The 12,275-nt window shown below is 40.5% G+C and overlaps 1 protein-coding gene across 3 annotated transcripts in view; it reads left to right on the top strand.

The window, feature by feature from the left end:
• FCRL5 (Fc receptor like 5) overlaps window positions 1–12,275 on the top strand; it is a 37,226-nt gene that overhangs the window by 15,831 nt on the left and 9,120 nt on the right. For all 3 annotated transcript variants that reach the window (XM_032260720.1, XM_032260719.1, XM_032260721.1), the window contains exons 9-10: window positions 7,536–7,814; window positions 10,977–11,255. In XM_032260720.1, coding sequence (XP_032116611.1) covers window positions 7,536–7,814; window positions 10,977–11,255 — 558 coding nt within the window. The remainder of the gene's footprint in view (window positions 1–7,535; window positions 7,815–10,976; window positions 11,256–12,275) is intronic.

The raw sequence follows: 12,275 nt of genomic DNA, 5'->3' as shown, positions 1-12,275 counted from the left end.
ATTTTCTTTACAGAGAAGCAAAATGGTATGATAGAAGAATCTTGAGCCTGAGGTGTCAGACATGCCCCTAGCATAAGTTTTTGAGTAAAGAGACTATTTTTAAAATGTAAATGTTCTAAGATTACTCCAAAGTCAGAGTGCAATCTATCTAGGAAGCTTCCTGAGTTCATGCATTCTCTATCCCATTACCATGTTTTTATCCATGTTTTACTTTCTTCTCATATTTGGCAGCATCTTAAGCCTCTTTATTTTCGGTTTCTTGACTGTCTCCCTTAATGCCAATGGAATGTGAGCTTCATGGGGACAGAACAGCATCCATCTGGGTCTCCACAACCTCCCTGCACCTACTCAGTGTTTGGCACACAGCAGATCCTCAGTCAACATTTGTAATTTAGTAAACAGATGATATGACGAGATGATAAGAAGGGATTTTTAAAAAATTAGCAAAGCCCAAGAGGAAACAAAAAACAAGCTACTTTAGAAATGAGATACCAATTTGAAGCAGTAATAATAGAATGGAAGCCTTTGAAAAAAGTTAATTGAATGAAAAATCAGTGTGAGAAAATAATACAGAATGCAAAGTAGAAAGGCAGAGAAATAAAGGCAAGAATTATAATATGGAAATCAGACAGTGGAGCCCCCCAATTATCCAGTTATATGGATAATTAAAATGGAGACTCTGGAAAAACTGAACTGAAGAGTAAAATGAAACTCAAACATGTAGTAGACATTGTTGGGAAGTAAAGAACACTTGAATATGTAGATCAGAAGATATATGTTGATGAAGTATTGACCTTTGAGGTTAAAAACATATGTATGCAGATCCAAGATGGCTGAATAGGAACAGCTCTGGATGGCAGTTCCCAGTGAAAATGCAGAGGGTGAGTGATCACCGCGTTTCCAAATGAATTTTTACTGCCCACAGACCAGGAGATTCCTGGGCGGAAAAGCACCACGAGTCTCCAGCACACTGTTTCAGCTGGTGCAGCAGGTCTCTGCACAAAAACTCACACAAATCTGGGCACTGTTTCAACTGGCACCAGGAATGCCTGGGAAACAGAGTCGCCCATTCAACTGAAAAAAAGGGGGCTGAAACAGGGAGCCAGGCGATTTAGCTTGGCCAGTCCCACCCTGACAAAGACCAGCAATCTGAAACGCTCTGGACTGAGAGTTTCACAGCAAGCACAGCTGGACCCAGGATGGTCCAGCTCTGTGGGGGGAAGAGCATCTGCCATTACTAAGGCAGTCTGCCACTACCAAGGCAGTTTGCCATTACTGAAGCAGTTCACCAATACCGAGGCAGTCCGCCATTACCGAGGTGGTCCACCATTAGCAAGGCAATTCTCCATTACCGAGACAGTCTGCCATTACAGAGACAGTCTGCCATTACAGAGGCAGACCGCCATTACCGAGGCAGTTCTAACTATACCTCTATAAACAAAACTGCAAGAAAGTTCACACAGCAGCTAAGCAGAGCCCACAGCAGCTCAGCAACACCTCTGCTGGCAGACTGTGACTAGGCTACCTCCTCGCTGGGCAGGCATCTCTGAAAAAAGGCAGCAGCATGTCAGGAACTTACAAATAAAGCCCCACCCTCCTGAGACAGAGCACCTGGTAAGAAAAGGCAGCTATGAGTTCCGCTGCAGCAGACATAAACATACCTGCCCAGCAGCTCCGAATGGAACAATGGAGCTCACAGCTCAGCATTTGAGCTCCTATAAGAACAGACTGTCTCCTCAAGCAGCTCTCCAACCCCTATATGCCCAAAGAGACACTACATAAAGGAGAACTCAGGCTGACATCTGGCGGGTATCCTTCTGGGACAAAGACAGAAGAAACTGGCAGTAACCCTTACTGTTCTGCAGCCGCTGCAGGTGATCCCCAGGCAAGCAGGGTCTGGAATGGACCTCCAACAGTCCTATAGCAGACAGGCCAGACTGTTAGAAGGAAAACTAAAAAAACAGAAAGAAATAACTTCGTCATCAACAAAAACGATGTCCACTCAGAGACGCCATCCAAAAGTCACCAACTACAAAGACCACAGGTAGATAAATCCACAAAGATGGGAAGAAAGCAGCGCAAAAAGGATGAAAACACCCAAAACCAGAACGCCTCTCCGCCTCCAAGGAATCACAACTCCTCACCAGCAGGGGAACAAGGCTGGATGGAGAATGAATCTGATGAACTGACAGAAACAGGCTTCAGAAGGTGGGTAGTAAGAAACTTCTTTGAGCTAAAAGAACATGTTTTAACACAATCCAAAGAAACTAAGAACCTTGAAAAAAGGTTTGATGAAATGCTAATGAGAATAAACAGCTTAGAGAGGGATATAAATGACTTGATGGAGCTGAAAAACACAACACAAGAACTTCGCAAAGCATACACAAGTTTCAATAGCTGAATCGACCAAACAGAAGAAAGGATATCAGAGATTAAAGATCAACTCAATGAAATAAAACAAGAAGGCAAGACTAGAGAAAAAAGAGTGAAAAGAAATGAACAAAGCCTCCAAGAAATATGGGATTATGTGAAAAGACCTAATCTATGTTTGATAGGCATACCTGAATGTGACAAGAGAATGAATCCAAGATGGCAAACACTCTTCAGGATATTATCCAGGAAAACTTCCCCAACCTAGCAAGGCAGGCCTATATTCAAGTCCAGGAAATACAGAGAACACCACAAAGATATTCCTTGAGAAGAGCAACCCCAAGGCATATAATCGTCAGATTCACCAGGGTTGAAATGAAGTGAAAAATGCTAAGGGCAGCCAGAGAAAAAGGTCAGTGTACCCACAAAGGGAAGCCCATCAGATTCACAGCAGATCTCTCTGCAGAAACCCTACAAGCCAGAATAGAGTGGTGGCCAATATTCAACATCCTTAAAGAAAAGAACTTTCAACCCAGAATTTCACATCCAGCCAAACTAAGCTTCATAAGCAAAGGAGAAATAAAATCCTTTATGAACAAGAAATTACTCAAAGATTTCATTACCACCAGGCCTGCTTTACAAGAGCTCCTGAAAGATGCACTAAACATAGAAAGGAACAGCCAGTACCAGCCACTCCAAAAACATACCAAATGGTAAAGAGCGTCAACACAATGAAGACTGCATCAACTCATGGGCAAAACAACCAACTAGCATCAAAATAGCAGGATCAAATTCACACATAACAATATTAACCTTCAATGTGAATGAACTAAATGCCACAATCAAACGACACAGACTGGCAAATTGGATAAAAAGCCAAAACCCACCGGTGTGCTGTATCCAGGAAACCCATCTCACATGCAAGGATACACATAGGCTCAAAATAAAGGGATGGAGGAAGATTTACCAAGCAAATGGAGGAAAAAAAAAAAAAAGGAGGAGTTGCAATCCTAGTCTCTGATAAAATAAACTTTAAACCAACAAAGATCAAAAGAGACAAAGAAGGGCATTACATAACGGTAAAAGGATCAATGCAATAAAAAGAGCTAACAATCCTAAATATATATGACCCAAAACAGGAGCATCCAGATACATAAAGCAAGTTCTTAATGACCTACAAAGAAACTTAGACTCCCACACAATAATAGTGGGAGACTTTAACACTCCACTGTCAATATTAGACAGATCAATGAGACAGAAAATTAACAAGGATATCCAGGACTTCAACTCAGATCTGGACCAAGCAAACCTAATAGACATTTACAGAACTCTCCACCCCAAATCCACAGAATATACATTCTTCTCAGCACCACATCACACCTACTCTAAAATTGACCACAAAATTGGAAGTAAATCACTCCTCAGCAAATGCAAAAGAATGGAAATCAAAACAAACAGTCTCTCAGACCACAGTGCAATCAAATTAGAACTCAAGATTCGAAACTAACTCAGAATCACACAACTCATGGAAACTGAACAACTGGCTCTTGAATGTTGACTGGATAAACATTAAAATGAAGGCAGAAATAAAGATGTTCTTCAAAACTGACAAGAACAAAGACACAATGTACCAGAATCTCTGGGACACATTTAAAGCAGTGTCTAGAGGAAAATTTATAGCAATAAATGCCCACATGAGAATCAAGGAAAGATCTAAAATCAACACCTTGTCGTCAAAATTGAAAAAGCTACTGGAGCAAGATCAAAAAAACTCAAAAGCTAGCAACCAACAGAATGGGAAAAAATTTTTGCAATCTACCTGTCTTACATCCAGAACCTACAAAAACTAAAACAGATTTACAAGAAAAAAACAAACAAACCCATTCAAAAGTGGGTGAAGGATATGAACAGATACTTTTCAAAAGAAGACATACATGAGGCCAACAAACATGAAAAAATGCTCATCATCACTGATCATTAGAGAAATGGAAATCAAAACTACATTGAGATACCATCTCATGCCAGTTAGAATGGCGATCATTAAAAAATCTGGAGACAACAGATGCTGGAGAGGATGTGGAGAAACAGGAACACTTTTACACTGTCGGTGGGAATGTAAATTAGTTCAACCATTTGGAAGACAGTGTGGTACTTCCTTAAGGACCTAGAAATAGAAATTCCATTTGACCCAGCAATCCTATTACTGGGTATATATACAAAGGATTATAAATAATTCTATTATAAAGACACATGCACACGTATGTTCATTGCAGCACTGTTTACAATAGCAAAGACTTGGAACTAACCCAAATGCCCATCAATGATAGAATGGACAGGGAAAATGTGGCACATATACACCATGGAATACTATACAGCCATAAAAAATGATGAGTTTGTATCCTTTGTATGGACATAGATGAACCTGGAAACCATCATTCTCAGCAAACTGACACAAGAACAGAAAAACAAACACCGCATGTTCTCACTCATAGGTGGGTGTTGAATAATGAGAACACATGGACACAGGGAGGGCAGCATCACACACTGAGGTCTGTTGCGGGGGACTAGGGGAGGGACAGTGGGGGGTAGGAAGTTGGGGAAGGATAACATGGGAGAAATGCCAGATATAGGTGATGGAGATGGAGGCAACAAACCACATTGCTATGTATGTACCTATGCAACAATCTTGCATGTTATTCACATGTACCCCAGAACCTAAAGTGCAACTATATATATATATACATATATATATGTAAAATATATATATGTATGTGTGTATGATTATAGGGAAAAATGCAGTCATCTCAGAAAGAAAAATATTAAGTTAGTCTTAGACTTTGCAGAGCACTCAATGCCAAAGAGAGAGCAATGATATCCAGACTTGGACCTTCGGGGGGAGGAATAATAACTGAGAATTTAATATCAAATCAAAAAGGCATTGTCAAAAATACAGGGATTCAGGAAACTGAGAATGCACTAAGCCTTCTTGAAAAAATCACCTAGTGACAAAATCCAGCCCAACAAGATGCAAATGAACATACAGGACTCATAATGAGGAAACAGGATTATGAAAAGCCAGTTCTGAATCTATGTAGATGATTGGTTCTCAACCCTGGCTGTAGAGTCACCCAAGAACTTCGTAAAGGACACATTACTAAGCCCCTCTCCAGACTAATTCATTCAGAATCTCACAGATGGGGCCACAGAATCAATATTTTTTGACACATCCTCAGGTGAGAATATTGTGTGAACAAGATTGGAAACCACTGATTTAGATATAGAAACAAAGGCTAATCAATTGTGAGAATTATGGTCACAGAATAGAAAGTAACTAGTATAAACACTGAAGATGTAAAAAAAATTGTAACAAAGAAAAATCAGTTGGTCAGAGGAAGAAGAGTAAGTAAAGGAACAATAATTTTCTCATGATTATTATTATTTCAGAGTAAATTGTGAAGTATTTCACAATTCAAAAAGAATTGACAGTTTTTAAAAATTAATGACAGATTTCAAAATATCCATTTTGTAAATCGTTTCTGAATACTTTTCCAACAGTAACTCTTCGTTAATGGTTTATACTTCACTAAAATTCCATGGAAAACCAACTAGTAGCCTGTAGGGTCACATAGGATAGAACAAGTGAATTCTTCAAGTGGAGCAACCATAGATACTAAGACTGACAAAATAAATAAATGATAAAAATAAACCTGTGCACTGATATGACCATAAATGATCAGGGAAAGAAGAAACAGAAACTCATATACACCATTACTGCAACTGGCATGAGGTGGTATCACATTGTGGTTTTGATTTGCATTTCCTTGATAGTGATGTTGAACGTGTTAATGTGTTTGTTGGCAATTTGCAAATCTTCTTTTGAAAATTGTCTATTCATGCCCTTTGCCTACTTTTTGATGTGATTATTTGTTTATTTCTTGATGATTTGTTTGAGTTCCTTGTTGGTTCTGGATACTGGTCTCTTGTCAGATGCAGTTTGTGAATATTTCCTCCCACTCTGTGGGTTGTCTGTTTATCTGCTGATTTTCTTTTTTTTTCTTTCTGCTGTGCAGAAGCTTATTAGCTGAATTCAGACTCATCTATTTATTATTGTTTTTGTTGCATTTGCTTTGGTTTGTTGATCATGAACTCTTTGCCTAAGCCAACATCTAAAATAGCTTTTTTTTTTTTTTTTTTTTTTTTTACAGTATATTCTAGAGTTTTTATGGTTTTGGGTCTTAGATTTATGTCTTTGATCTATCTTGAGTTGATTTTTGTATAATTTGAGAGACAAGGGTCCACTTTCATTCTTCTACATGTAGCTTGCCAATGATCCTAGCACCATTTGCTGCACAGGGTGTCTTTCCTCACTTTATGTTTTTGTTTGCTTTGTCAAAATCAGTTGGCTATAAGTATTTGGCTTTATTTCTGGGTTCTCTCCTTCCACTGGTCTTCCTTTCTGTTTTTATGTGAGTACCATGCTGTTCTGGTAACTATAGCCTTGTAGTATAGTTTGAAGTTGGGTATTTTGATGCCTCCAGATTTGCTCTTTTTCCTTAGTCTTGCTTTGGCTATGTGGGCTCTTTTTTGTTCCATATGAATATTAGGATTGGCTTTCCTACTTCTGTGAAGAACAGTGATGGTATTTTGATGGGAATTGAATTGAATTTATAGATTGCTTTTGGTAGATGGCCATTTTCACAACATTGTTTCTACCCATCCATGAGAATGGGATGTTTCCATTTTATTGTGAAATCTATGATTTATTTCAACAGTGTCCTGTAGTTTTTCTTACAGACATATTTCACCTACTTAAGTGTATTTCCAAGTACTTTATTTTTTTGTGTCATTTAAAAGTTTGAATTTTTTTATTTGATTCTCGCTTGATCACTGTTGGTGGATAGCAGTTCTACTGATTTGTGTACATTGATTTTGTATCCTGAAACTTTATAGAATTCATTTATCAGATCTAGGAGCTTTTTGGATGAGTCTTTAGGGTTTTCTAGGTATACAATCATATCATCAGTGAACAGCATCAGTTTGACTTCTTCCTCTTTACCAATTTGGATGCCCTTTATTTCTTTCTCTTGTCTGATTGTTCTGGCTAGGATGGACAGCTGTTTTTAATTTTAAAAATATATGTGTCCCTAACTCATTTTCTCCCTCAGTTCCAGTGTCTCGCCCCATCCTCACCCTCAGGGTTCCCAGGGCCCAGGCTGTGGTGGGGGACCTGCTGGAGCTTCACTGTGAGGCCCTCAGAGGCTCTCCCCCGATCCTGTACCATTTTTATCATGATGATGTCGCCCTGGGGAGCAACTCAGCCCCCTCTGGAGGAGAAGCCTCTTTCAATCTCTCTCTGACTGCAGAACATTCTGGAAACTACTCCTGTGAGGCCAACAATGGCTTGATAACCCAGCACAGTGACACAGTATCACTCAGTGTTATAGGTAAGTTGACACAACCAGCAGCATAAAAAAAACAGATCATCTCCCCCAAATTTCCCAATAGCCAAGATTGGAGCTATGGTTTCCAGAGCCATTTGCTGTGTGATGTCCTGTTAGGCCTGGCACCTACACAGCCTCCATCTCTGAGTTTTGTATCCTACACATTCAAGAGCTTGCACCTTCCCTTCTCTTGCTGTACTTTTCCTGCTAGCAGCAGTCCAGCCACCGTGACCAAAATTCCCCTAACATAGGAGTAAAGGCTTTCAAAATACAAACTATATTCTTGCCAACAGTGATAGTAAGAAAGAAAGTTATAAAGTTCCATGTGCTTCACCTTAGAAGAGATTTAGTTGTGGTTTTCTCTGTCTGCCAATCAATAAAAAGACCAACACAACTCTCTTATTGGCTCACACATTTTTCTCTAGCCTCTCCTGCCCCTGTCCCAGAGTGGTTTGGGTTCCCACCCAAGACCCTTGTTAGAAGACATCCTTCTCCTTCCTCCTTACCTTTTCCTGTTCCATTCAACAACATCATGATCTTCCATGCATCCTTGTCATGGGCTGACTCCTAGTCATGCCCACTCTCAGCGAAGGCTTTGGCACTGCACTTTGTCTTTCTCCCTACCCCACAATCTGTCATCATTTCATGACTCTCATGGCCACATGTATGACTCCCTTAACACCATGGTCTGTCCTCTCCACACCAGTCAGCCACTCCCACATACATATACTACTTCATCTCCAAAATGACAATTTTAAGCCCTTATTATCTGAAAAAACCTCTATCCTTCTATTTGCATCAACCTCTCTTATCACTATTGTTCTCAGACCTGAACAGAATGCCCAGGTCATTAATACCTCTACTCCTTTCCTACTCCATCAGACAATAACTCCTTCCACTGCCACCAACAAATTGAGTGTCTAGCTCTGTATCCACCCAGTAACTCATCTCTCCTTTCCTAAGTTACAGAGGACTCTCCTCCCTACAGGTGAACATCTCCATCTGGACTCCAGATTTCATCATTTTGTGCATTCTCAGAAGCTATACAACCGATTATCTCTTTCTCCTCAGTGGCCCCCAACATCTCCCTCTCTGTAGGAACCTTCCCACTGGCATTTCACATCCTATATCTCTCCCATATCCAAGGAAAACCCTCTCTCGATCCCACTTATACCTCCATACACTACCGCTTCATGGCTAAACTTCTAAAAATAGCTACCCAGGTTGTTCCCATGTCCCCATTATCCACTAGGCTCTAATCTACTAGGTTTTTCCAACCTCTCCACTAAAATGTTTCTCACCAAGGTCATCGATGACCTCTGAGGCTTTAAATCCAATGGCCATTTTTCAATCCTCACCTTCTTTGACATCTCAGATATATTCCATATTGTTTACCTTTCTTCCTTCTTGAGGCCCTCCCTTCAGGGAATCCATCTTCTTCTGTTTCTCTTCTCTCCCTGGCCACTTCTTCTCAGTCTTCTTCATTGGCTTCTCCTTTTATAGAAAACCTTGGCCGGGTGTGGTGGCTCACACCTGTAATCTCAGCACTTTGAGAGGCCAAGGCGGGCGGATCACCTGAGGTCAGGAGTTCAAGACCAGCCTGGCCAACATGGTGAAACCCTGTCTTAAAAAATAAATAAATAAATAAGAAAACCTTTAAGCACTGGCATGTCCCAGAACTTTGACTTATGCCCTCTTCTCTTATCTAAATCCTTTGTCTGGATGATCCTGGGCATGGCATCTATAATTATTTCAAAACTTCTATCTCTAAAGGGGACCTTCCACTTGAGCATCTGCATGTGACATATCTTCACTCAAATATCTCAAAAGCTTGTCAATCTGAATATCTCTAAAACTGAACTGCTGACATTCCCCTCCTCTTTCAAAGGTTCCTACTTCTGTGACACACATCTCCCCTCATCAGATACACAAAGCAGAAACAGAGGAGTCTTCCTCAGCATTTCTCTTCCTCACTGCTCACAGCCAGTTAATCATTAAGTCCTGCTGATTTGACTTCCTAAATATTTCTCAAATCTTTATCTCTACCACCTCTATCTAGACAAGTCCGCCATCATTTTGACTACTGCAATGCCATTCATCTACCCTACCCCTTAATTCCACTTCCATTCCACCACAGTCCACTTTGTGCACAATGGTCAAAATGGTCTTTTAAAAGCAACAAATTTGATCATCTCACACCCCTGCATAGACAGACTTATAGGCTTCCCATTGCTCTATGAAGAAGGATCAAAATTCTTAGCATGGCTTATCAAGTCCAGCCTAGATTTCCAGCCTCCTATTTCATGGTAGTTTGTAGACTCTTCTCAGTGTGACGCTACCTTATTTCAATAATTCAAATGTGCCAGTCTTATTCCCAACTCAGGGCCTTTGCACATAGTTTGCCTGCCCAGTGCACTCTATACCTCCTTCTTCAACTGGCTAATTTCAATACTAATTTCAAAGGTCATTTTGTAAGGAAGCTTTCCTTGACAACACATACATTTCATAGTACCCTATCCTTTATCAATTATCAGTTTTTAATTCTATACTTACTGCATTTTTATTTAATTGCTGCCTCTCATCCTTCTATATGGTAGGCTCTATGAGAGCAGGAACTGTCTTTCTCACCATTGATTCCCTAGGACATCATACCATTCTTGGGACTTATTAAATGCTCAATTAATTTTTATTTTTACTCAATTTTATAAAAATTTTTGTTCAATTAATTTTTGATGGGTGAATGAATATAAAAATGAGCAAATAACATGACAATACTCTTTCTCTTGTGGGCCCTATTTCTGATGCAGCCCAGATGCAATTACATCCCTGGTGATATAAGCCGCAAGTCTCTCTTGTTCTTCCTTTTCTGTTGGACTGATTCCTCCTTTCTCCAATTGTCTTTTGACTTCTAAGATACCTGTCAGTTTAATCCTGTTTTCACAATCCTCAAACACATTTGAGTTTGTGTATTTCAGTATTCCAAACTGTTTATAGCGCTACACAAATGTTATTCTTTCTGGAGATCTGAAAATATTGCTGAGTTTTGAGTAACATCACAAGGGCATTAAAAGCTGAGAAAAACATTTTTCCATTTCAAATGTCTTTAGCATGAAGGAATATATTTCAGCAGAAGCAGCTGATGGTTAACTATTTTTCCTCCCTCAGTTCCAGTGTCTCGCCCCATCCTCACCATCAGGGCTCCCAGGGCCCAGGCGGTGGTGGGGGACCTGCTGGAGCTTCATTGTGAAGCCCTGAAAGGCTCCTCCCCGATCCTGTACCTATTTTATCACGAGGATGTCACCCTGGGAAAGATCTCGGCCCTCTCTGGAGGAGGAGCTTCCTTCAATCTCTCTCTGACTACAGAACATTCTGGAACCTACTCCTGTGAGGCAGACAATGGTCTGGAGGCCCAGCGCAGTGAGATGGTGACACTGAAAGTTGCAGGTGAGTGGGCCCCACCCACCAGCCACACAGCCCAGAATTGACTGTGCCTGCTCTCCCGCAGCTGACAATGGAGCCACAGAGCTCCTCAGGGCTGTTTGCTTGTGTGGCATCCCAGCACACTTTCTGCCTGCAGAACTTCCCTGTGAAAGTCTGGGATCCTTTGTGGTATGGTTCCGGGAATCTGAAGTTTCCCAGCAGTCTTCTTGAATGTGATCAAAGCCCCTCACTAAAAATGCAAAAGCCCCTCACTAAAAAAGACTTTTTAGAACATAAACTATATTCTGAACTGAAATTATTATATGAAAGTGAAACCAAAGAATTCTAAATATAGGTTTCTTTGCCCTAGAAAATATTAGGCTGCTTCTTGTCCAGATTATTCTCTCACTGACTTCCACCAATCCTCTATTCTTGAGTTTCTTGCATTACCGGGGATGTAAATGTTCCTTACATTTCCACATTAAAAATCCTATGTTAACATAAGCTATGTGCACAGCTCTTCAGGAGACACACTCAGTGATCTTTAAAGCAAGGGACACAGGTGACCAGGGCAGAAAACGGGAAGCAAGATGACATGGAATGGAAACGGCCACCTATCAACCAAACTCCTCCATTCTCAAAGCTGTTCTTTGATCCCATGCAATTAAGTGTAATAACCCAAGGAAAGCCGCTTCTAGTGAGCTTTGAATATTTTTGTTGATGACCTCCTACAAGCCAAACTTCGAAATCCCTGTTTAGAGAGACCTGGGGTTTAGTAAAAGTATGCTAAGGGGTGTTGAGGTGAATGTTCTAGACTTGGCTCTGAAGATAACTAGCTGCGTGACATTGGCCAAGTGCCTTTCCCATATTGACCTCAATTTCCACACCCATAAAGTGGGAAAATCAGACTAGATGAAAATCATATCATCCCCTGTCCTAGAATTCTATGATTTTGGCAGACAGGGAATATGGATTATGCAGACTTACAGGTTCCTAGAAGGACATGTGCGAAAGTAAAAGTGGGCTGTCCCTGCTTTTGGAATA

The sequence above is a fragment of the Sapajus apella genome, unplaced genomic scaffold (assembly GCF_009761245.1).
Source record: "Sapajus apella isolate SASKATOON/1434 unplaced genomic scaffold, GSC_monkey_1.0 scaffold119, whole genome shotgun sequence".
In the NCBI taxonomy this organism is placed as follows: domain Eukaryota; kingdom Metazoa; phylum Chordata; class Mammalia; order Primates; family Cebidae; genus Sapajus; species Sapajus apella.
The sequence above is the reverse complement of the archived record's forward strand: the minus strand, read 5'-3'. Positions and strand labels throughout refer to the sequence as shown.